Below are 26,243 nucleotides of genomic sequence, written 5' to 3'. Positions count from 1 at the left end.
ATACAGAATCATTAGGGTTGGGGTTCAGCCTTTTGGAAGAATAATACAGAATCATCATAAATAGTAAATTTTTGAAATGTAAATTGTAAATATTTATATGTAAATTGTGTATCTTTAAATTCGAGTCTACCTTGCAATATGGATCCGGATCCACAAAATAATTTGCCACTTTGCCAGGTATAGGCCCAAAACCGATTGGGAATTTAATGGTCGTTTCCAAGGCCCATTTAATCAAGGCCTGTCAACCAAGAATTCAGCCCATGCAGTCTGTAGGCAATCATTATTGTATGGATCACGGCCCACACAATTGTGTGTATCATAAATAAAAAAATATATTTTTAAATGGTACATTATTTATGTATGTAAGGTATACTTTTTTGAAAGTACATTTTTAATATACTAAGGGTACATTATTTTATATAATGTACCTTCAGTACAAAAATAATGTACCTTCAATATAAAAATAATGTAATTTTAATATATTAAAAATGTACTTGATATTTTTAGTACACACAATTGCGTGGACTATGTTCCATGGAATAATTTGTCGTTTGTAGGGGTAAATTATTGTGTGGACCATGAATATAAATTTACTGTGTACTGAATGTATATTATTTTATGACATATAAAATAATATGTTTTTTGTATTCAAATAGTGTACTTTACGTACACAAATAATGTACTTTTAATATATTAAAAATATATTTTGTTTATTTATGGTGTGTACCATAGTCCATGTAATAATAATTAGCCCCTAGGTCAGCGCAAAACCTAAGGCATTGTTTGTTTAGAATGTAAAAGAAATGTTTTTACTCACGACTAATTTCTATTTCTTCCTGTTCCGTCTGTTATATCCAAACGAAGCCTTAAACAGGAGGAGATCAACGAACCAGTTCCGGGGCATGGATCCAGAACAGTATAGGGATAAACATGAAGTCCCCTGTAAATTTGGATGTTTGTCCAGCAAAACAGCGGTCACTTTTCAGAACATCGAGGCTGACGAAGCAAAAAGCGCAATCCAATCCAATAGTCTTTGAGTATCATCGCATAAGACCCAATCAATCAATTTTGATCTCCCATTTTTCTTATCCTTAACTCAAACAAGAAGTCTTGGGATTGCAGGTGCGTTTTGTTTAGTCCATTATCTCTTTTGGAACTTAATTTTCCACGCCTTTTTGCAAAAGATTTGATTTTGATGAGTGGTTGGTGTTCTTTAGTTGTGCAAAAGATTTGATTTTGAAGACTAGGTATTCGTTAATTTGTTCAAGAGATTTGATTTTTATAGACTGGGTCTGGGTGTGTGTTAATTTTCTGAGAAATTGATTTTCAGTGAGATTTAGCGATGGGTAATGCTTCTTCCATGCTGACTCAGTATGATATTGAAGATGTGCAAGATCACTGTAACCATCTTTGTAAGGCTGTTTTATTCATCTTCTTCTTCCTGTTTAATTCTCTTTTATATTGGTTTTCACTTTGTCATTGAAACTTGGGTTTTTTTCCTTTGTTAAAACTTAGTTACTCAGCAAGAGATAGTGTCACTGTATGAGAGGTTCTGCCAACTTGATAGGAATGCAAAGGGTTTCATTTCAGCTGATGAGTTTCTATCAGTTCCTGAGTTTGCTATGAACCCACTCTCTCAGGTTGATTTTTTGCAATAAATTAGTATTTTCATTGTTAGTATCATTTTTTCTTATATTAAGTAATGTTATTTCTTATTCTGGATATATTTTTGTGTGGTCTATGGTTATTCCTTCATTGATGTAATGATGTCTAATTTTGAGAATTTGATCTTTTGAGTATTCAGAGATTGCTTAAGATGGTGGATGGATTGAATTTTAAGGACTTTGTGGCATTTTTGTCAGCTTTCAGTGCCAAAGCAAGCATGCAACAGAAAATTGAACGTAGGTCAATTGATCTTAATTTCTCTCTTTTTCGTTTATTCATTCAAGCAAAGATTCTGCTGCACTTTTTTGTTCGGTTGCATTCATTTGATATTCTATTCCCTCCTTTTGGCTTTTTGTAGCTCTTTACTTGAATCTAATCTTTTTATGTATTAGTTTAAAGATGTGATTCTAATAGCTATAAGAGAGTTTTCTTACTTGGATCAAATCAATTTATGTGTTAGTTATCTTCAAAGTATATGATTCTGATGGCAATGGAAAGATCTCCTTCGACAACATAATGGAAGTGCTTCAGGATTTGACTGGACCATTCATGTCTGATGACCAAAGAGAGGTGAGTTCATAATCATTACCAAAGTTTGTTGTGAGTTCATAATATGAATTTCTATGGAGGTAGTTGTTAATTAGGTGAATATAAATTTTCATTAGCTTGATTCAATACTTACGTGATTTATGATGTAGATAATACACGGTAAGTAAATTTGGTGTCGTGTTAGTTAGTTTCTATAAATTTGAATCATATACAGAAAGATATCGATACTCGAGGACTTCTGTAATTCATTATTGTATCATTATGGATGCTATTCTCGTCTGAATGCACATGCTAATTTGAGTTAAGCTATATTCTTCCGCGTTCTTAAGGAATGTCGAATGCCTCACTTTTTTGTTCGGTTTTGAACTTTGCATTCTTTTTTTTTTGACCAATTAAGTCCCTCAACTTAAAAAATTTTAACCAATTTGGTCCTCCGTTTGTTTTGCCGTTAGACATCCATTAACTCGGAACCAAATTGGTAATTTTGCTATAGTCAAGGGACCATTTCGGTCATCACATGCACCATTTTCTCCAAAAAGCTAACTACTGAAATGGGTTACATTTAAGACAATTATTTGTTTATGAAATGAAAGTCTACACTTAAACACAGCTTCCACTACATCTTTTAAAATAATACAGAGTATTCCTTTTTCAGTTTTAAAAGGTATGAAGATTTGTGTCACCCTTCTTTCCCTAAAGTATGGTATAGTCTGTACAAAGAGACGATTTCGTAACATGTTATATTTTGTGTTCTATAGAATGTATTGAGCCAAGTTCTTCGTGAGGCTGGTTATACAAGAGATTCCTTATTGTATTTGGATGACTTCATTAAGGTTCGAATGCCCCTCTCAAGTTCATCTCTTTTTTAAATTATCCACTTTTACATTCTTAGCATGGAACTTCGGGTGTTGGGATGACTTTTTACATATTTCTTTAAATTCTTGGTTCTTTCAGGTGTTCGACTACCCCGGTTTGAAGATGGAGGTGGAGGTCCCGGTTGACTAGCTCTGCAGTTGCGGGAAATTTACCTTAACAACTGAGCATTTACAAGAAAGAGCAGCATGTAATTTTTATAATAAAGTCTGCCCTTGTTCATGAGGAGTTGATGTTGATGCCATTCATATCCCCAATGTATACATCTTACCTTGTTTATGTTGCCATATCACTCCATTCCTCTTCCACATACTTTGCTGTGACTCTCTTGAAAGATATGATTTGTTTGTGGGATTGTCATTTCATTCTCTATATACAAATTTTCAAGATTTAGCCCGCGACTATAATAGATTAAATTCTTAGAGCATCTATAATAGGTGATTTTTTACCAGGTTTTTTGCTTGCCTAATAGGAGAGGGGAAGAAAATGGAAACGAAAAGAAAAAAGTTGTTTACGCGAATGTTGGGCATTGGGGCCCATTAAATGTCAAAAAAAAAAAAATCTTGTATTCTACAATTGTGCAACATACTCTTACATTCTCTCTTATCTCTTATCTAACTCACCAAAAATCGGACAATAAACTCCCTAAAAACCCCTATTATTGATATGCTCTAAGTCCTTTCTTGATGACGGATGTAGATTTGAATATGATGTTTCTCGGAAAAACAATGTACCATAAATTGAAGCTTCCTACATTTTTGTTCTCTTTGGTGGCAAGTAAATTGTCCCCTTCAAGCTATCCTATCTATGTAGTACATAGACCTTAATCTGCTTCAACTTCTCCCATTCCTCTGCTGTCCTCTGGAGTAAGCAACCATGATTTCATCTATCTTGTGTCTCACTACAATTCTACAAATACTTTGATATAACATATTATATTCTATAAAGAGTTAACCAACGATTTAGTCCCTCAAGCGAACTGTCAATGTAGTCCCTCGCTTATTCATTGATTTGGTCCCCGAAAATAATTATTTTTAGTCGATTTAGTCCCGTCGACCGTCATACTCTATATTCTACTCATACTCTAATACATTTTTTTTAATGATCATTAATATAGAACTCCTTAGCTTGTAGACAGCAATCATAAATAGAGGCTCTGTATGTATACTTTTGTTGTCCACCTAAACAAATAACAATGCAGGGGTGTGAAGAACACATGGAGTTGAAGGGTTCAACTTCTGATTATACTGCTAAGGTTACTTCACAGATTCCTAGGAAGAATGTGTTTGTGAGTGCAGAAGTTGTTAGAGAGTTGTCGGAGAGATTGAGGATTCTTGAAGAAGATGGACAAGTCCTCAAGGAAGCTGTTGAAGAAAGAAGAAAGCTAATCTCTGCAATATGCACACAGTTTCAAGCTGTGCACAATTCTTTGCAGCTAAGATTTCAAGAAAGGGAAGGGAAAGATCTGTTTCTACATCCTTTGGTAATTGCTGTTTCATCTTTACTTTGCATTAAAAAAAAAAAAAAGATTTGATATTTTTTTCAATTTTATCACACAAGTTTATTAATTCAGAATTTTCAAAAGTTTTAAAAGTATACTAATATTCTATTCAAACTTTTATAGTCTTTTTAAAAGTCTACTGGTATTAAAAAACTTATGGAGTACTAACATTTATAAACTCTATTAGAATAGGAATAGGGTTTCTTTCTCTGTCTGACAAACTTTTTATCGATTCCTATCAAATTTTACATTACATTTCAAAACTTTCATAAATACTCACATACTTTTGTTTTTGAATTTAGAGTTTTAACGACTTTTATAGACTTTTTAATATGACAGTTTTTTAAAAGTTTATAAATATTTGTCTTACGGACATTTTATATACTCGAAAGTTTAAATTTTTTTAGAAAAGTTTAAAAAGATTCTATGAAAGTAATTTAAAATTCATCACTTTTAAAAGTATTTGAAAGTCTATAAAAGTCTTGATTGAATACACCCTTAAGACTAGCCGCAAGCTCCTTAAATTTAACCAAATTGGCATGTCCTTAGTGTCTACCCTTGAAGCTATTGTCGCCCCTACCCATTTTGTGGCGAGCTAGCCAGTTGGCCCCTCCACTCATTATGTCCTCGAACTTAACCAAGTCAGCATGCCCTTAGTGCCTACCTTGATGCTATTGCTGCCCCCTACCCATTTTGTGGCAAGCTAACCAGTTGGCCATTCCATTCATTAAGAAAAAGTTTATGTCCAATTTTGCCAGAAATGACACTAATTTCCTGTACATGTACATGAGCAGGTTGAGGGAGCTGACCTTTCACAAATCCTAAGCCAACTCTCAAACCCATCAATCGTCACAAGAGGTTTAAGAATTGAAAGTTGCATCCCGTCTCAACTAAAAGGTTAAATTGATAAGGAAATTAAACATTTATTATTTTTTTGTAAATTATGATTATTCTACTGCTTTTAAGATTCTGGGCTTCTACATTTAAACATTGTAGCAATCCTTTCTCCTAGGCATGATATGTATACATGAAACACATAATAGGGAGTATAAGAATGATTTGTAACCAAATCAATTAGGAAGAGTGACAAAAAATTAATATGTTCTTTATAACCATGGCCAAAAATATCCAATGTTGTATTAGAGGGAAGTGATTGATGAAAAGTTATAGGGGAATAATAATGCAGCTTTCATTTGTTCTTTTTTGGAGGGGGTTGGTTTTTCTTTTTCTTTTCCTCTTCATCATCGTCGTCATCATCTTCGTCCCCATCCTCATCCTCCTCGTCATCATCATCATCATTGTCATCGTCATCGTCATCATCTTCACTGCTTCCTCCATCACTATCCGCATCATCTGAATCTCCATCATCATCATCATCATCATCATCATCGTCATCATCATCTTCTGAATCCCCATCATCATCATCATCACTTTCATTATCGTCGTCATCATCATCATCTTCATCCTCATCATCATCATCATCACTTTCATCCATAACCTGGTTTTCAGCCTCTGTCGCTGTGGCGCTGTTCAGACCACCCAATGGAAATCTAAAATGTGATTCGAGATTAGGATTTTGTTGTTGCAATGCAAATAACGAAGAAGAATGAAGCACAACAAATTTCAGATTTAACGACAAAATAGGATCTTCATTTACCTCTTCTCTACTCCAACAAGGTCATGGAACGAGCACACAAATTTATTCTAAAAAAGCACCAGTAATCAGCACAAATTTTTATCCAACAGAAGCACAAATAACAAAAAGCATCACTGAAAATTGTTTCAAACCTAGCACAACTACATAGCCAAGTTAAGAATTCCCAAAAAACATTATTATATGATGCATATCCAATTTAAAAAACTAATTTACTACTTTGACTACATATATAGATCTCTAGCACAATGATACTCCAACTATGCCAGATCTAGAAACTATGTAGGAAAATGTAGACTGATAAATACACAGTCCAAGCCATATAGAAGAGTTAACAACCAAAATCCTCCCTTGACTATAGCAAAATTACTAATTTGGTCCTCGACTACCATTCTCCGTTATCATTACCATAAAGTCTCCGTGTTTTTTGAGGGCATAAATAAGAGAAGTGAAATTATCGTTTTGCCCTCAGATTTAACAACTTATGGATAGAACCCAAAGGGGTAGCTCAAGTGGCAAAGGAGCTTCTTTGTAGGGACGATCCTAGGGATAACCCAGGTTCGATTCCCACAAGTGACAATTCTCCTTGGGCCAGCTCCCATGCCTCCCGGAGCGAACGGGGATTAGTCGGGTGGACCTGGACAGTAAGGCGGACGGAGAAAGACCCAGAACACCTCATGGTTTACACCAAAAAAAACAACAACAACAACTTATGGATGGAATTTTATTCTCCTAAATTGAGTAGAGTTTTCATAGTTAACGACTTAATTAGGCAAGAATGGTAGTCGAGACCAAATTGGTAATTTCACTATAGTCAATGGACAATTTTGGTCATTAACTTCAGTTTTAATTTAGGGCAAAGACAACGGGATATTTGTTAAGCATTTGGCAAACAAAATGCTGGTAAAGCAAAAATGGACAAAAGTGGAGGAGGTCCAATTGGTAGTGAAAAATGTACTCTACAAAATTTCAATTAGTGAAAATATCTTTTTCTTCTTTTGCAACCAACTTAGCTCTTTAATAGTCTAATATGACATAAAAGAAAACCTTTTTTACTTTTCCAAACTAGATTAAAAGGGTTCTCAAATTAGTGTATTACAGAATAATGCCAAAAACCGAAAGAAACCTTCAACCCCATTGTGAAACAATAAACAATTCAATTCAGTCCCCAATACGGCAATATATTATAAAAGAATAACTTCATTTTCAATTTCAATAGCTAATCCAAAGGGTTGTCAAAATATGGAAGCAACAAGATTTGAGCTCCACGAAATCCCTAGATCTTTTTGAGTACCTCTAAATGTGCACATGTTGTGCTAATCATTACTCCAATGATGCCATGTTCTAAACAAGTCAACCTATAATTAAGCTCGATTGATCATTTGTTCTTTTTTTCTTTTCACTTTTTTTCTGCTAAAGAAAACTTAAGAACTTGAAATTTAAAAGGTTTGATAAAGTAATGAATATCCCCAATAAGAAAATGCACAAAAAGAATCACCCAAAGGGACTTTCTAAGCAAAAAGACAAAGCCATCCACATCAAGAATTTCCACAAGGCCACATACTTCTGGTGATGTAACAAAGACAAGCTAATTACAAACTTTTGATTAAGAAAGACAAAATTCAAATCCACAAGGCATCAAAGGATTCGAGAAAAGCAGGCGCATAGAATACATCCAAATATATAATTCCAAATCATAATTTTTTTATATTATTATAAAAAGAACACAAAAATAAAGTTTGCAGACCAAAGGGTTGATAGTGTACCAGGAGGAGAAGCGAAACAAGCGAGGTGTGAGCTGTAAGAGCTGCTTCAAGCACTGCAGAGCAAACCATCTCATCCAATGCAATGGATTTGGAGAAACGTGTTTCAACCTCCATTAGAACTCACTGTAACTGTGAAACCACAGAGCAAGAGAGGAAATAAATTTGCAGAGAAAAAGCAGATTGATCAGGCTTCAGAACGCAGAGAAGAGCGAGGGTTTGACTGTTTTAGGGTTTTAAGGTTTCGGAGCCGAAAATATGCGACTTTCTTCAAAAATGCATTTCATTGTTTGACATTTATTTGCCAGCAATTTGGATATGAAATTGATTTTCTTAACTGAAACTCTGAAAGTCATGATTTTGTTATAAATTATTACATTATAAAGATCTATTTATTCTTCCATCTCTTTGTTTTCTTAACTTTTTTTTTTTCGAAATACGTTTTCATAACTCTATTTTTCTTCTATTTTATTTTTTGATTCTATTACAATATAGTATCTACTGAAACACAAAGATTCAAAGTCTCAGACTGAAGTTCGAGACCTCTTATTTGAAAAGTCACAGTTATATCGCTATGTTTTCTTTACTCTTAAGATGCGAGTATGTTTTGTAAGTTACTTTCCTCATATTTGTGATCTATATAAAAGCACATCTCTTGGAATAAGGGTGATAATTTATGGAGAACTCTTTCAATAACATTGAGGTCAAAGGAAGAAATTGTTAATGTTGCTTTTAAGTGGGTATAGTTTCTCTCATTTTACCTAGAGGAAAAATGACATTCAAGGCTTGCAATTAACCTAAACCTAATGAGGATTCAACATGTAATATCAAATAAGATAGCCAACTTGTTGAACTCATTACAGCCAGGAAAAGATGAAATAGACAGCTGCAACAAAGAAATGAAATAAGCATGGTAAATTTAATTTCTTATTTCCAAGTACCAAAACTTTTGTGACTGTCTTATACATGTGGATCAAAGGTCAAAGTCCCATTGTTAAAAATGGCTTTACTTTTCATTTGCCTTTTGAGAATTAGCAAATGGAATTACATTATAGCAGGCAAGCCTTGAAACCCTGCTCTAGCTCTTTTGAGTCCAAGTTCTTTCCAATGAAAACAACCTTGTTAATCCTTGCTTCATCAGGAAGCCATGGCCTGTCTGGGGAACCTTGGAATATGTCATGCACTCCCTGTCATGCCATGTAAAACATATAATATACTACCAATCACAATATGTTTCATGCTGCACTCAATTTTTACTCCACTAATTTAAATAAAAATTAAATTAAATTAAATAGGAGGGTATGTTTTGCCACCACAGTTACTGAAACCAATGAAAAAATATATAGATAAAAAGCAGAAAATCCAATAACCTGAAAGACGAATCTTTCGTCCATTCCCTGAACAGACAAAAGGCCTTTCATCCGATATATGTCTTCACTCCTTTCCATCAACAAAGTTCCCAGCCAAATGTTAGCCTGAAAATTAAAACGTCTCGACTTCTTAGTTGATAAACTACAATTATTTGTATAATTTCTATGTAAAGGCGGGAGAACTTTATCACAGCAGTTTTAAATTACTAGGTATAAATGAATAGCTGTGACAAAAAAGATCAAGATGCCAACCTTCTCAAGATCCAAGATCCCTTCACAAACAATGCTGACAGACGAAACACCAGGATCATGAGTATGATCGTGAGAATGGTGATGATCATGATGTTCTGCAATAGTAATGAGAAGTCAATATGCATGTAAAAGATAACATTTTACAACAGTAGCACACCTGAAATCCCTCATGAACTCCACAAAGTAAGGGTAAAACAAAGTTTCCTGACTTTTATTTCTGATTATACTACCAGTTGGGCCAAACAGTAGAACAAAGCCTATTCAAGTTACCATGGTCATGATGGTGGTCGTGTTCATGGTCATGATGGTGGTCGTGTTCATGGTCATGGTCATGATGGTGATCATGGTCTTCCTTGGAACTTTCAGTATCAACAGCAGTTTCAATTCTGCATTGAGAAAAAATAAGGTTACACAAGAAATAGTCTCCCTGTATTACAGAGTGAAAATTAAAGATACTTTTCCTCCTAGTTTATATCAATTTAGTAAAAGATGGAAATAGAAGATTAGTAACTAAAAGCATTTCCTTAGCAATTATAATTACTCTGGGAATTATTCATAAAAACTTCTTCCCTAGAGTTCTCATCTGCAGTCTAAAATGTACTCCCAAAAAGTACAGTCATAGATAAGGAAGACTTATCTTTAAATGACATCATGAGGAATAAGAGCCAGAGAGCAATTCCAGGGAACTATAACCCGAACAAGAAAGAAAGCAGGAGAGTTTAAGTCGTACCATTGCATACAACAAAAAGTTTCAACTCTTTCTATGCTTTTTTTTTTTTTTGCAAGACAGTGTTGTATTATCATAATCCAAAAGCAAACAGATATTTTAAAGCATATTACATCAGTATCTACAATTCACTAGTACTCCATGGTAGCAAACAAGGTAAACATGTCACTGATGACCAAGAAAAAACAAGAAACAAATTAATGCAGAGGAACCCTTCAGTAGATAAAGGGGGATAAACAAACCTTTCCAAATCAAAACCTCCAATACCAAGAACATAATCTAAATCAACTTTTCCATACTGAGTCTTCTTCATGTGTGCCATTTGGTTTATTCTCTGTTTTTAGCCAAGTGAAAGGTTAATAGATGAAATCAAAGGTATAAATAATTCTCAAGATGAGCAATTTAACAGAATACAAACCTTGATGCGATCAATCAAGGAAGACACATCTGCCTCACCAACCAGATCAGTCTGGAAACAGCAGAAGAAACATTAGTCAAACTGGAGAATAATTTAAACTATAAAGTTATTTTCTTCTTATATAGCCTTCCACATATTGTCATATTCTGATGACATACAACCTTTGTAGACAAAACATATCCACATATGGGTTTAAGCTTTTTGTCAATAGAGAAATGTGGCATAAACAAGTAAAATGTCCAAAATTTAAGGGCATCTCAATTAGGTTCTGTAGATTTTATCACCAAAAAGTTGTATATACACCTATCCAACAAAAGACATCATACAAAACATAGATATACCTTGTTCACTATGATACGGTCAGCATACGCAATTTGCTCAACTGCTTCATTGACCACTCCCTTTGGCTTCACCTCATCCAGGTGAAGACCAGCATGTTTGGCATCAACTAATGTGACAACGCCATCTAGTTTAACATCATTAAAAACTTGATCCTCAGCATAGAAAGTCTGAATAATTGGTGCTGGATTCGCCAATCCTTCAGAGTCAGCAAAATTTGTTTTGCATTATTGACGGCAGTAGAATGTACACAAAAGGCAGTGTGAAAGCAAAATAACTAGTTTAGAGAAAAGTTAATATTAGGTATTTAGGTCACACGAACAATTAGACAGTGATGCCCATATTATTCTCATTAGCTTCTCTACCTGTTGTCTCTATTACAATATGATCGAATTTTCCTTTCTTCTTACTGACTAATTCTGCAATCATTCTAACAAGATCACCCCTGACAGTGCAACATATACATCCATTGTTAAGCATCATAATGTCCTCAGCCCCAGCAGTTTTTGCAGCAACCAAAGAACCATCAATATCCACTTCACCAAACTGCATTATATACAATTTGGTATAAACTTAAAAGCTTATAGTATTTCCAGAAGAGGAGAGGTCTAAAAATACAAACTTGAAGAAGTTAGACAAATAAAAATAAGAAAATGTTTCAACATTTGACTACATTCATCATCAATTTTCAGTACCGTACAGCATTGAAGAATAACCAATCAACCAAATACTTAACCTCATTCTCAATAATTGCAATGCGCTTTCCATGATTAGCAGTCAATATGTGGTTTAGCAATGTTGTCTGTGAATGACAAATGAAACACAAAGATTAGTGCAATAGTCATTAACACACTTAAGAGTAACGGATATTTGCATCTTCATTTAACATTGTTCTATTTATTTAAGCACAGATCATAAGAATGAAAGTCGGGTCATATACAGAGAGATGATGAGAGGATAAGAAAAAAAAAATGATAAAGCAATACTTACTTGGAGCTATTTACTTACTGCAGCACACAATCAGATTTGCAGCATAATTCATGGGATTGGAGCAGAACATTAGGGGAAGACAAACCGCCTAAATTATGCTATTTACTTATTTATTCATTGTATTAGATTATAAACAAGAAGCCTTCCCTATGGGAAAGATATTGATTAGAAAATATTAGCTATTGCAGCTGTATAAGAGCCTAAAACTCTTGTTGGAGGGTGTCTTAGTGACAACCTTGTTCTTTTTCACATTCAATACAAGCATTCCCTCTTCCTTGTCCCACTCCCTTCTTCTTTACTCTAACAAATTGGTCTGACTTAGACTGTAGTGGAGGATTGACCGAAGGAACCTGCTAAAATGGTGCCGGTGTGGAATTGATACTGTATGAAGAGGAATTTCCGCCCGGAGCAACCACCGGAGAAAAACTAGATTCTGCATAACATTTCCCAATTCCCATGCAATGAAAAGAGCAGCTCGAACATCTTGGCAAGCGTACCTTCTATACTGTCCATACGGTGATTCATGTCAGAACACAACGATTCAATTTCAGTATGCATTTCCTCCTGGCTCTTCTCTAACGATTCAACACGAGAATCCATTCATGTATTGGTCATTGCACAGCAGGTCGGACCAATTTGTTAGAGTAAAGAAGTAAGAAGTGGGACGAGGAAGAGGGAATGCTTGTATTGAATGTGAAAAAGAACAAGGTTATCACTAAGACACCCTCCAACGAGAGTTTCAAGCTCTTACCCAGCTACAATAGCTAATATTTTCTAATCAATATGTGATGTCTTCCCCCTAGGGAAGGCTTTTCTTATTTATAATCTAATATAATGAATAAATAAGTAAATAGCATAATTTAGGTGATTTGTTTCCCCTAATGTTCCATGAATTATGCTGCACTAAGTAAATAGCTTGATTGATTGATTGGTTATTTTCCTTTTTCATTTGCATGACTTATTGCCTTATAAAATGGAGACCATTATAAAATGGAGAAGTGAGTACATGTATGATGTAACTTTGATATACATCTGAATTCTCAGAATGGTTGGGCATCAGCTAAGAGTCCATTATGTGAAGCAGAAAATCCATACTGCTCCTTTAAGGTTCAAATAGGCACTTAAATATAATTTCGACATATCAAAGGAAGCTACAATAGCATTCATCCAGCTTCCTATCTATTAACTTCAATTGAACTCCTGTGTTCATTAGGCCTAGAGAACTTGTAACAAAAATTTACCCCAGCTTGGCAAAAAGGGCATTTCCCCTTTTACTCAAAACACATAATAAAAGCATCCAATTAGGTTTGTGAGAAACTAACTTTACAGTGGCACCAATAATACCAACAGAATACCTTTCCAGAACCTAGGAAGCCGGTGATAATAGTAGCCGGAATCCGATTATCGGGAGGAATCTTGGTCAAAACATCAGAATCTTCACTTTGCGGGGTGGAAGTGGTGGCGGCAGAGGTAGTGAACCTCCGGGAGAAACGCGTCGATTTCGGGGAGTAACTGAGCGTAGCAGCAGAGATAATTCCCGAACGAACTGAGGATGATGAAGTGGTCAAGAAAAAGCGGCTTCGAGCACCGCCGGTTCTCCATGTTTGAGGAAGAAGGGTAGCACGCAGGCCGCGAATTGGAGCCCTCTGCCGCTTGGCTATCCCCAGAAAAGTAGTGGCGATGTCTATCGAGAAGGAAGCCATAGCTACTGGTGGGGTTTAGAGGTTTTAGTTGATTTTTAGGTATTGTGTGTGCGAGTCCGTTTGCGGTTTTATCCGCAGCTTGGAAGTATCCGTTTTCTGATAAAATAAAATTTAAAATACTTTTAAAAATAAAATTCAGTTCGATAGGTAGGTTCAAACCAGAATCGCTGCTTCAAAAATCGAAATTGAATCAAAACTTAATCGAGATCATCTGGCCAGTCTTGCAAAAATTCCAACTTCTAGTATATCACCATAATCGATGGTTTAGGTGACTGGCTAACTAAGTTGTCTAAGTGCCGCCTAAGCCCCGCCTAGACGCCCGACTAAGCCTCCTAGGCATCGATTAGGCCGCCACTCACCTAGTTGGCCGATTAGCTATTGTTCTTTTTTAAAAAATATGTCATTTTCACTCAAAACAACATCATTTTGAGTGAAATAATCATAAATTGTTCAAACATTATATGTTGAGAAAATGGTCAAATAGGTCCCTGAACATTTCACGAAAAGTCAATTAGACCTTTAAACTTTTAAAAATGTAATTAAATACATAAACTCGCAATTTTAGCTCACTTTACCCCTTTAGCCCGTTAACCATCATGTTAGCTCAATTTACCCCATTAGTTCGATTTTTTCAACCATGTTCATCGCATACCACTTACAAGAGTTTTAACCATCAAGTGCCCGATATTACAATCGTAAATTTTATGAAATTAATTTGTAAATGTATTTCAAAGTTGTATTGCTTTTGTTTATAAAGGACAAATGTGATTGCAGGTTTCCTTCATTATTGAAATAGTTTAGTTGGACAAATGAATGATTTTTTTTTGAGTTAATACAAAAAATAGTCCTCAACTATAGCAGTTTTTCTCAATTTCGTTCTAAACGATTTTGGTGACCTAACGTAGTCCCAGACTTTTGTGTTTTTGCTCAATTTAGTCCTACATTTGCTATTCGTCAAATTGATGTTAAATAAATTGATAATTTAGTAATCTCAATATTGACATCTCTTTACTCTCAGCCCTGCGAAGTACGAAATCCCTATTTCTTTTACGAATTACTCACATAATTACTCATAAACCTGCAAATCAAATTTTATATTCGCAGGTTTGGGATCGTAAAAGAAATGGAAATTTCGCACTTCACTGGTCTAGGAGTAAAGAGATGCGAATATTGAAATTACTTAGTTGTCCCTCTATATTAACACCAAATGGACAAAGTAACAAACGGATGACTAAATTGAGCAAAAACACAAAAGTCTGGGACTATAATAGGTCAGCAAAATCATTTAGGATGAAATTGAGAAAAATCATTATAGTCGAAAACCATTTTGGGTATTAACTCATTTTTTTAAATACCGATGATTCATTACAATGTAGTATATGTTCTATACTTTCTCAATCATTCTCAATCCAAAGAATCCAAGCCCCTACCACCGGAGTTCAATCATGTAACCATCCATTTGGAATGATAACATAGTTGTCATCATACTACATAGCAGTTAGCAAATGAATGAAATTTTTGAATTGAATAACTTGAAAAAAAAAATATTTTGACCATTTTACTTTCATCTGGAAATTAAAATTAAAAAAATAATAGAAAAAAATGACATCTTCCATTATTAAATTGCCCCTAAGAAACCACAAAGTAGTGGGCTTCTTACGGAGCCCAATTCATATTATTCTGGCCCAACAAGAAATCAACCCCAACAGCAGCAAATAGCCCGCATAACCCAATATGATTGATAGTGCTGGACACAGTGTATTGTGGACCCTAGTGTATGTATATGTGTCTTATGTTGTGAAATTTTGTGTTTTGTGTTATAAAATTGTGTACCTTAAGAGTATGAATTTTGTACCTGAAAAAAGTTAGTAATTGTGTCTTGTGTTATATATTTCTGTGTTTTGTGTTGTTAAATTCCGTGCTTATGAATACAAATTATATACCTAAACCAAATTTGAAAAATAAGTAAATATATAACACGTGTATGTGTCTTATATTATGAATTTTTGTGTTTATGAATTTTTGTACCTTATAAGTATGAATTTTGTACTTCATCGTTTTGATCCAGGGTCTATAATGTTATGTGGACCTTGGTCCATGATATAAATTGCCTAAAGAATAATAATAATAATAATATTCTTGGAGAAAAAAAAAATAAAAGAAGCACACCGTAGTTTTAATTTAGTTTTCAAGTTATATAGTTATAATGGGCTCAATTTGTATATTATAGATACTAATACTTTTACAGCACGTTTAGTTCACGGAAGAAATAGACTTTAGTAATTATATTACAGTGTTTGGTTGGTTTAAGAAATAAAAATGAAAAATATTTTAAATGACATAAATACCTATATAAAAATATGTGGTAGTGGCGGTGGTGGTGGTGGCAGTGGCGGCAATGGTGATGGTGGCAACGGTGGTGGCGGCGACGGTGATGGTGGTGGTAGCAGCGGCGGTGGCGGCGGCGGCGATAGTGGTGGTTGTGATGTTGGTGCTTGGGGTGGTGGTGAAATAGGAAATAAATTTAATTGGGGGTAAAATAGGAAATAGCAACTTTAGGCTATTCCTGAGAACTCAGGAATAACCTAATAATAGCCCCCCCCCCCCCCCCCCCTCCCCCCTCCCCCCGGAATCTCTATTCCCCTTGCAAGAGGAATAGGTCATTCCCAGGAATAATGTTCCTAGGAATAGATGTTTTTACCAAACAAAGGAATAGACCTATTACTGGGAATGCTATTACATTCCAGGCCTATTCCGCGAACCAAATGTGCCATTAGTCTTCATATCATTCCTCCATTAGCGCCAATAGATGCTTAAGAGCTTTTCACAGTGGGTGTTGGAACAATAGGATGTAACAACATTGGTGGACTCAAAGTGACAAAAACCTGCTCATTCCCTGACACGGTATGACCTGAAGAACAAGTAGCAACGAGATGGAAATATGGAAAAACATTATCAACAAATTTAACATGACGGGAAAGATATACACAGCTAGTCAATGGATCAAGACACTTAAAAGTTGAATGAGTTGTAGAATACCCAACAAAAATACAAAACATGGACCGAGGTTGTAGTTTAGTTTTCATATATGGCATGAGCCACGAATAACACAAACAACCGAAAAGCTTTATTTTCCGGTAGTTGGGAGAAGACTGAAACAGTTCCTGGAATGGTGACTGATTGGCTAGGACAGGGGTAGGCAATCGGTTGATCAGGTAGACTGCACATTGGAAAGCATATGACCAGAATATGAGAGGTAAATTTGAGCGATAGATGAAGCAATGAGAGACCAGTTTCGACAATATGGCGATGATGCCTTTCAGCCGTATCATTGTGCTCAAGAGTGCGAGGAGGAGTTGTAAAGTGAGAAATACCATGCAGATTAAATAGCTAGCGGGATAAGTTTTATGATCTCTCCACCATTATCAGAAAATATGGAAACAATCTTATGACCCAAAAAACGTTTCCACTAATCTTTTATATTGAGGAAAAATAACAAAGCTAAGACATGTTATTATTTTTTTTCTTCGAGGGTACCACCATATGTATTTGGTGTAGAAATCTATAAAAATAACATAATATAGGTATCCATCAACATATTGTTGAGTAGTTTCTCATACATTTGTATAAATAAGCTCAAGATCAGAGGTTTTGTACTGACCATAGAATTATCAAAAAATGGAAGCTTATGACTTTTATTAGTGTTACATGAATTACATGAAAAAGTATTGAGAGCAAGGGAATCAAACAGAATACTAAGACGATTGAGAATATGTCTTAGAATTTTATTTGGCGAGTGCCCAAAGCGATGATGTCAATCTAGAAGAGATGTGTAAACTGCAACACTTAATTGTGATTGTGTAGACATAGAAGCACAATAAACATTATGATTGTTTTCCCCATCGAGTAACGGCGCCCCCGTCACGAGGTCCTTCACAAGGAAACAATAAGGGGAAAATTCAAACGAAACTTTGTTAGTTTTACAAATATGAGAAACAGAAACAAGATTTTATTTTTTTTATTTTTATTTTTTTGTAATTCAGGAACACAGATTACTCTAGACAATGAAAGGTCACGATCATTGGTAGGAAAAGTAGTATGACCAGTATGAGAAATGCTAAAGCTTTTACCATCACCCAAAGAGGATTTCATTCGGACCACCGTAATCCGAGAAATTATGTAGGGAAGCTAGATTTTATGTAGCATGATGAGAGGCACCGCTATCAAATTGCCATTGAGTAGAATCAATTGGTGTTGTTGTGGTGGTGGAATTAATAACAAGGGTCTGAGCAGCATTAACGGTCTGAATTTTATCCAGTCTAACATTGTTCAACCTCAGAAAGCGTGCAAGTTTCCTGCAAACACGAGTTTCATGCCCAGAGTTGTGGCAAAAACGACAGACCTTACCATTCCAATCTCCACTAGCAGGAAAGCAACTCAAATTGCCAGTAGACAGCCAATTGGAATTTGACATATTATATGTCTTTGGACCATAAGAGGACCTCCTGTTCTAGCAATAAATTCTTCGGCCTATTCCGTTGCGCTACATTCGACGTGGCCAATAAAGTTTGCTGCATCTCATCATTATTCTTCATACGTCGCTCATAGTCTAGTGAAATCTCACGGAGCGCCAAAAAAGAGATATGTGTTTCTCTTGCATGGATTACTGATGTGACCGAATGGAAGTCATTTCCTATTTGAGACAAGGTATGTGCAACCAAATCCTCATTTGAGACCACGATTGAACCAAGGCAAGATATGACACGACCACGAGAAGAGTTGGCGAAGCTTGCTATTAATTTCTCCCAAATACAACAGTAGTAGCTGAGGCAAGTACTGGTTTAATGGTGTTTGAGCAATTCCCAAAGAGTGCGCTAAGAAGAATTTGGTCTTGGCGATACCACACTTGATAGGCTGGATTCGGAGTCGTATGTGTAATATCCAAAAATGTCGCAGGAGCTGCGGTTGTTCCGTAAACATAACTGGCAAGACCAAGTCCTATGAACGTAGTGTAAACTTGCTTATGCCAGACCGAAAAGTTAGTAAAAGTAAGTTTAATAGGGAAATTTGTTAGTGCTGATAGTGTAATGGTAGAAGTGTCATTATTGATTGCCATGAGATCACGCAGAGAAAGAAAAAAATTACTCGTTTGAGTATATTAGGCTCTTGATACCATGTGAAGGTTTGAATCATAATATATTATTCAGAAAGAAGAATACATCTGATATATAGAGCTATATACCATGATTCTAAGAAAAATTACAACAGACTACAAGTTCAATCTAAGACTAACAAATAGAGAAAAAGTAGGACAACAACAAATAAATAATATAATTATAATTAGTTTATAATTTCTTCATCTCCATTAATATCTTTAATTTGTCTCCATTCCTAGAGACAAAGAAGTATCTCCCTTGATTTGGAGATGATGAAGATATCTCATTCGTTTTCAAACAACTATATATTGTGCTTGTATGTATATATATTCTAATAGTAAAGTAGATATTGATGAACAGTCACATGTTTGAAAATTGAAAGCTTTTCAAAATCATCAAGGCCAGAAATGAAAATAATTAATGCATGAAAAGGAAATAGTTTAGATTAGCAAACACATGTCATCCTATTCGCATCAGCCCATCCATCACAATCAATAGAGTGAATTGAAAGTGAATATGGTGGAAAATTAAAGCTGATGTGAATTGGACGATGATGCTCCATCATCTTCTGTCTACTTGTTCTTGTCGTCCACCTTCAATTTCTATATATATAAAATCAACTCCCACCTAACATTAAATGTACTTGTGGAAAAATCGTAGGTAAATCAACAAAATAAATATAACAGTGTGTTTGGTTCACTTAAAGATATATAGACATTGTTTAAAAAATAGAAAAATGACTTCTGAAAAATGTTTTCTAGAAAATAAGTTATTTTAAAAAAAAATATTTTCCTTTCCGGTGTTTGACTATACAACGAAAAATTGTCTGTGTGTTTTTGGTTCATTTTTCAGAAAATGAACAGGATACTTCAAAATTGTAATTGTTTGATACTTTTGATAAAATCTTTTTGTGAATACTACTATTTTGATCAATATATATATATATATATATATATATATATATATATATATATATATATATATATATATATATATATATATATATATATATATATATATATATATGATGGATATATTACGAATCGATCAGAACCGACGCGAGAGCGCGGAGCAAGAACGGATTCCGGGGCGGTACCGCATACTCGCCCCGACGCGAGGCCTTAGCACATGACCTCAGCACGGGGTCGGATTGAGGTCGGACCAACCCCCCAAACGGGCTCGGTCCAACCTCGACCGCGTGCCCGATCTCCGGACCGGGCGCGGTCAACGCGGGGGGCAACCGTTTCCCCCGATTTAGGCGGACAGTTGGGAGGCCATGACTCGTATAAAAGGCCCTCCCTTGGTCCAATTAAGACATTCTATCATTCTTACATACTTTGTCGGCAAATTATTGTATGGACCATGGTCCACACAATGTTATGTGGACCATAAGAAAAAGTACATTTTTAATATACTAAATGTACATTATTTTTGTAGTGAATATACATTATATAATATAATGTACACTCAGAACAAAAATAATGTACATCCTCTGAATACAATGTACATTATTTTTGTACTGAATATACATTATGTTTGTACTGAATGTACATTATTTACAGTAGACAAAATATGGTCTACACAACTTGTGTGGACCATGGTCCATAGAATAATGATTGATACTTTGTCCTAGCAAACCATTGTAATAGCCTATTTACGAAAAAAATTAATATTATTTGTAAATTTTACTTACTTTTTAAAAAAAAACTTTGAATAAAAAAAAAATCCCGTGAACCGGCCCGCGGGGCCCGCCAACCAGCACGGGGCGGGCTATGATTGCATGAACCATAGCCCGCGGGCTTGATTGGGCGAATTGCAAAAGCCCGTCAAAAATTAGGCCCAAAAAATTTTGCATGTGTATTCTTTGGAAAAAGGGGAAGTCATTTTCCCCCCAAAACATACCTATTTTCCTTTGACTAAGCCATCATTATTCATTGGCCTCATTTTCCCCCACCCTCATGCCAAACATTGAAAACCCGGAAAACATTTTCCAAAAGTCATTTTCCGAGTTTCCAAATGCACCCTTAAAGGGAAATGGAATTGAAATTCCATGACAAATAAATTCCAATAAAATGGATTCCATTGTTTAGTTGGTGTAAAAGAAATTATTGAGAATATATGAATTTCATTGTTTGGTTGGGTTTGAGAGGGTAAGGAATAATGGGTATAATGACAAATATAACTTTACACAGCAATATATATATATATATATATATATATATATATATATATATATATATATATATATATATATATATATATATATATATATATATATAATAATAATAATAATAATAAGAGTAATTAGTAAAGTATGAGGATGGCAAAATTGTCATACTAGTTTTTCATGGAAAACAAAATACCTAAGATGAGTTAGGAAAAAGTTTTCCTCATTTGAAGAAAACTTTTTTTAATAGAAAATGTTTTCCATCCAACCAAACAACATAAAACACCATTTTCCTCCACTTTTAAGAAAATATTTTCTATGAAAAATATTTTCCATCCAACCAAACACCCTGTTTAGTTTATTATGAACGGAATGTTTGTAATTAATTAAGTCATATATATGTACTAGTTCTTTTACGCATGAAATAATGTCCAATGATTATTTTTAAATAAGTATTTCAAAGTATATCAATGCAATATTATATCGGAGATGTTCATGCATAGGTAAATAAATATTGAATTTGTTTATTTAAATTGGTAATTTAAAGTATATAAATGCAAGATAATATATGAGAGATTGATTTTATTGTCACTAAAATAAATATTTGCAACTTTGTAATAACGCTAGTCTAAAAACGATAGTCTAAATAAATACTACTTTTAGTTTAAATTTATCTAATTCTTCTTAATTCTCTTTTGGTAACATTGTCATTGTCTTCATATTCAGTACATGTCTTCTTTTTTTATTTATTATTTATTTTTTTTAATTGGTAGTGCTTCATGTGCAATTGGGTTACTGGTGGTAGCATAGATGGATTCACCGTGCAATGAGATTATAGTGTAGGAAGCTTTAGATTTGCCTTGTTGTGTATATGATGAGATCTTAGTTGTACTATTTACTCTTTATCTTACAAACACATATTGATATTTGGTAGTGATAGTTTTTTCCCTACATGTTTTATGCGTTGTGAGATGTGTGTCGTAGGTTATCATGTGAAAGTATTAAACAAAATATTATTACTCCTTAATATTTATTATATTTGTATAAAATACTTGATAAATAAATATATAACACATTTTGTATTATAATTTTGATATTTAATTACAAGATAATGTAAAAAGAAGACAATGGACAATGTAATGAATATAATAAATTAATAAATTTGAAGGTAATGAATGTTTGAATTGTATAAAATAAAGATAATATAACTAATGAAATTATATCTCTTTTTAATTTTTTTTTAAATAAAGGCATTATAGTTACAATAGATATTGTTATAATGATATAGTAAAAATTAACTTACAAATTTCTTTAGAAGTTTTCATGCATTGATAAAATTCTGATGTGTGAACTTGTTCAATTGGAGCCAATGAGATGTCAACATTGTCAATTTGATAGAAAATGGTCCTACCGTTTTAGAGTCCAGGTGTAATTGTATTTATGATCAACAACTTTGTACTTAGGTCGCACAGACCTGACAATGATGTAAGAACAATTTTGTTCGATAAAAAAAACAATAGTATAATATTTGTAAAGTAATGTACAATTGTACCATTATAAAAATACATACAAAAAATATTAATATCATAATGACCTAAATCATACCAATAATGCAAAAGTATAATTGAAATATTAAATTTTGCTATGACCTAAATAATCAAAAGAAGATTAATTAAAAAAAAAAAAAAAACTTAACCTAAATTTGTTTTTTTTTTAAATGCATAAAAATCAAATGATTTTTAAAGTTCTTGATTTATAATCTTTGATGCTTAACTTGAATGTTATGTATTTAGCCGGACTAATTATTTGAACAAAGTTTATGTTAAATTTCATCTTATATATTTTTTAAATATATTTTAACTTATCCATAGTATATGTTTAACAATTATGTCAACTCTAATTGGGATGTGGTTCGAACCTAAGAACTTTCTTATGAAATTAATAAGTAAGTTAAAAATAATAAATAGTTAACAGAATATTACGTTACTAAAGTTTATACTAACAGAATTTAGGTTATTTAAGGAAAAAAAATATAATAGAGAGTAAATAAGGAAAATCATTAAAAAAATACTAAAATCAAAATAATGTGAACCATTCATTTTAAGAAATAATACTACCGACATTTTTTTTTGTTCCAATTAAAAGCCTAACATTATTTGCTATTATTAAAATTGTAGATGTAGATTGTAGATATAATTTGTAAGTAAATTCGTAAGTGTTTTAATATTTTCTTATGAGCAAATACCAATTTTGGTCCCACGAGTATTAGTAAAATGACGGTTTTGGTCCACATGTTTAATTTCTACCAATTTTCATCCACGACTATTGTTTTAGTACCAATTTTAATCCATGACTATTATTTTAGTACCAAAATTCATCACGTCGGTCACCCATTTATTTAAGACATCCCGAAATTTAAAAATTTTAAGGGCATTTTCATCCTTTTCAACTTAAGATTCCAATTTGAGCATAAATAAATTAATTTAAGCCCTAAGATCGATCTCAATTCGCAGTTCTCCTACTCATCCTATCTTAATTTGAGAAAAAACTACGAATTGAGATAGATCTTAGGGCTTAAATCCCTTTATTCATGCTCAAATAAGGATCCTAATTTGAAAAGCACGAAACTACCCTTAATAATTTCATATTTCGGCATGTCTTAAACGAATGGGTGACCGGCGTGATGAATTTTGGCACTAAAACAATAATTATTGATGAAAATTGGTACTAAAACAATAGTCGTGAATGAAAATTGGTAGAAATTAAACATGTGGATCAAAATTGTCATTTTGCTAATACTCGTGGGACCAAAATTGGTATTTGCTCATTTTCTTATAGTGTTATATATACTTGCGTAATTATCTTTTCAATTGAACTGAAAAATTATAGTTCTATGTTAATGTTTGACGATGCAACTTTAATTTCCATCATTTCCTTTTTCAAAGGATTGCACCACAATTTCGAGAGATTTACTTTAGAGGTTTGACGTGTTGTAACCAATTTAACTCTCGCCTTATATTAGTACAAATTGAACTCTACGGTCTACAACTACCAATCAAAGTAGAGCTATTAAGCTCGGAAAGGGATGTCCAAATGGGTGAAGAATGATTCTTGTACTAGAAGGTTATAGGTTCAATTTTTGTCAACACTCTCTTAGTCGATCTCATTGCATTGCATTGCATATAGTCCTTTTTAGTGTGATTTGTGAGTTATTACACATGAATTAGAGTTTACTCCGTGCACATTCCTAGATAATGATTGCAAATTTTACTCCAATCACCACAAAAGAAAAAAAAAAACATAGAGCTATTAACCCTTTTTAAATGGTTCAATTAATTGAATTACGTCTTGATAATACGTCATTTCTTTTAATTTTCCAGTTGATAAGGTTTGGAGAACAGTAATACACTTGTACCAATTAAAAGTAAAAGAAGAAGAAAAAGAAAAAGGATAAGGTTTTGGAGACAACCTTCAATAATTCATTGTCAATTCAGGTGGGATGGTCTTGGTGGTTAGAAATAAAATAAATAATTTAAAAACCCCCCTAAATACAAATGGTAAAAAGATATTGGCGTTGTTTAGTAAAATGGCTGTTAGCTGATAGCTGTTAGTTGTTAGCTGATTGTGTTAATTAGAATGTATAAATAGTTGATAACATTAGTTGATTGTACAAAAGTGTTTGGTAAATTAGCTGTTAGCTGTTAGCTGTTTGGTATAATTTCTTTTCTAAAAAAGCTAATTGAAAAAATTGCTTGGGGTAGCTTTTTTAATTTTAGCTTTTTGGAGTTGCAAAAAGCTAATTAACCAAATATTTATATTGATATTTTAACTAAATCAAACAATTAATAGTGATCAAATAAGCCAAAATTGACCTATATGCCATTTTTTTACCAAACAGGGCCATTATTGTTTCTCCACCACATGAATAAGATGATTGATTTTTTGCACTATGAACACACGATTTGACTTTTTCTGTTGCCATGAGGATCACGTTAAGGTTTAATTCACTTTCTTTAATTTGTTGTGTGTGAAATCATTATAATGGGCACCACATGTTATTTTTATTGAAACAATGATTATAACAATACATATATATGTGTGAATCACTTCAAGTCTGGAAATACTCCTATGTGAAAGATAAGGTGAGATCTAAGCCGTTGATCAAATTTAGATTAACGACTTAAATCAATGATTTTTTTTAACACATTCTGAGTTTAAAGAAGCAAAGTATAAAAATGACACACCTTAAGTGTTACAAAGACACACCTTAAGTTGTATGATGATGCACCTTAAATGTTAAAATGACGCATCTTAACTGTTAAATTGGCGCACCTTAAGGTATGGAAAGACGCACCTAAAACTTTAGACTGCCGCACCTTAAGTTTTACCAAAAAACACACATTAAGTTCTCAATTGAAAAACTGGCGCACCTTAAGCATAGAAACCACACACCTTAAGTGTAAAAATGACGCGCCTTAAGCTTTAGACTAGCGCACCTTAAGTTTCAACAAAAAAATGCACCTTAGTTCTCAACTAAAGAACTGACGCACCTTAAGGAGGAAAACAACACACCTTAAGCACAAAAACTACGCACCTCAAGTTTGACAAATACGCAAAAAGACCAAATTTTTGCCGCATTTTTTTAATGTTTTCTTCAATCTGGGCTGTTGATTTTGATTAGATCAATGGCTAAGGATCCAGTGAGAACAATACTGAGGTGAGAACAATACTGATACTATTAATTCTCGTGTATATAGAATGTATATTGTATGTATGAACAATAATGTAGAAATGGTAGAATATTGGTTCATAAACTCTTTTATTCATTCATCTTCTTGTGTGTGGTAAAGTACATTTTCTAGGGAGAGGAGAAAATGTTTTCTAAATGTAGGGAGAGAGAGAGTCTCGTGGCAAGAGGAAAAAGCCCCAAAATGAAGGCTTGAGGTGAGTGACGGATCCAGAAATTTTTTTCAGTGGGGACAAATATTATAATTTGAAAAACAATGAAACACTTAAAAGATATAGTCATAAATATTGTTGGATATAGACAAAAAATAAAACACATTAAACTTTATAAAAATATTCATAACAAAATATAAAACATAATTAATTAATT

The 26,243-nt window shown here is 33.6% G+C and overlaps 4 protein-coding genes across 7 annotated transcripts; 2 read left to right on the top strand and 2 right to left on the bottom strand.

Annotated features, from left to right (window-relative positions):
• Positions 1-859: 859 nt before the first annotated feature.
• On the top strand, positions 860-3,480 carry LOC109165590 (calcineurin subunit B-like). 2 transcript variants are annotated; one of them, XM_019314430.1, is made up of 8 exons: positions 860-1,122; positions 1,218-1,247; positions 1,331-1,412; positions 1,516-1,640; positions 1,805-1,901; positions 2,126-2,235; positions 2,973-3,047; positions 3,169-3,480. In XM_019314430.1, exons 3-8 carry the CDS (start codon positions 1,343-1,345, stop codon positions 3,217-3,219), a joined length of 528 nt encoding a protein of 175 aa, XP_019169975.1. In that variant the 5' UTR covers positions 860-1,122; positions 1,218-1,247; positions 1,331-1,342; the 3' UTR covers positions 3,220-3,480. The 2 variants fall into 2 exon arrangements, with proteins under 2 accessions (XP_019169975.1, XP_019169974.1); XM_019314429.1 differs by lacking the exon at positions 1,218-1,247 and having other exon boundaries at positions 861-1,122.
• A 734-nt stretch (positions 3,481-4,214) lies between these two features.
• LOC109165593 lies at positions 4,215-5,595 on the top strand. The gene is made up of 2 exons (XM_019314433.1): positions 4,215-4,570; positions 5,383-5,595. Exons 1-2 carry the CDS (start codon positions 4,283-4,285, stop codon positions 5,488-5,490), a joined length of 396 nt encoding a protein of 131 aa, XP_019169978.1. The 5' UTR covers positions 4,215-4,282; the 3' UTR covers positions 5,491-5,595.
• A 74-nt stretch (positions 5,596-5,669) lies between these two features.
• On the bottom strand, positions 5,670-8,335 carry LOC109165591 (phosphopantothenoylcysteine decarboxylase subunit VHS3-like). 2 transcript variants are annotated; one of them, XM_019314432.1, is made up of 4 exons: positions 8,009-8,335; positions 6,246-6,292; positions 5,814-6,138; positions 5,670-5,783 (listed from the first exon to the last, which is right to left on the bottom strand). In XM_019314432.1, exons 1-4 carry the CDS (start codon positions 8,120-8,122, stop codon positions 5,778-5,780), a joined length of 492 nt encoding a protein of 163 aa, XP_019169977.1. In that variant the 5' UTR covers positions 8,123-8,335; the 3' UTR covers positions 5,670-5,777. The 2 variants fall into 2 exon arrangements, with proteins under 2 accessions (XP_019169977.1, XP_019169976.1); XM_019314431.1 differs by having other exon boundaries at positions 5,670-6,138.
• Positions 8,336-8,905: 570 nt separating this feature from the next.
• Positions 8,906-13,892, bottom strand: LOC109165587 (uncharacterized GTP-binding protein YjiA). 2 transcript variants are annotated; one of them, XM_019314424.1, is made up of 10 exons: positions 13,457-13,889; positions 11,848-11,913; positions 11,477-11,657; positions 11,114-11,310; positions 10,773-10,823; positions 10,597-10,688; positions 9,898-10,013; positions 9,628-9,722; positions 9,376-9,480; positions 8,906-9,192 (listed from the first exon to the last, which is right to left on the bottom strand). In XM_019314424.1, the coding sequence occupies exons 1-10, from the start codon at positions 13,802-13,804 to the stop codon at positions 9,055-9,057; spliced, it is 1,389 nt and encodes a 462-aa protein (XP_019169969.1). In that variant the 5' UTR covers positions 13,805-13,889; the 3' UTR covers positions 8,906-9,054. The 2 variants fall into 2 exon arrangements, with proteins under 2 accessions (XP_019169969.1, XP_019169970.1); XM_019314425.1 differs by having other exon boundaries at positions 9,075-9,243; positions 9,327-9,480; positions 13,457-13,892.
• Positions 13,893-26,243: the final 12,351 nt, after the last annotated feature.

The sequence above is a fragment of the Ipomoea nil genome, unplaced genomic scaffold (assembly GCF_001879475.1).
Source record: "Ipomoea nil cultivar Tokyo-kokei standard unplaced genomic scaffold, Asagao_1.1 scaffold3069, whole genome shotgun sequence".
NCBI classification, from domain to species: domain Eukaryota; kingdom Viridiplantae; phylum Streptophyta; class Magnoliopsida; order Solanales; family Convolvulaceae; genus Ipomoea; species Ipomoea nil.
Note: the sequence above shows the minus strand (reverse complement) of the source record. Positions and strands in the feature narration are given on the sequence as shown.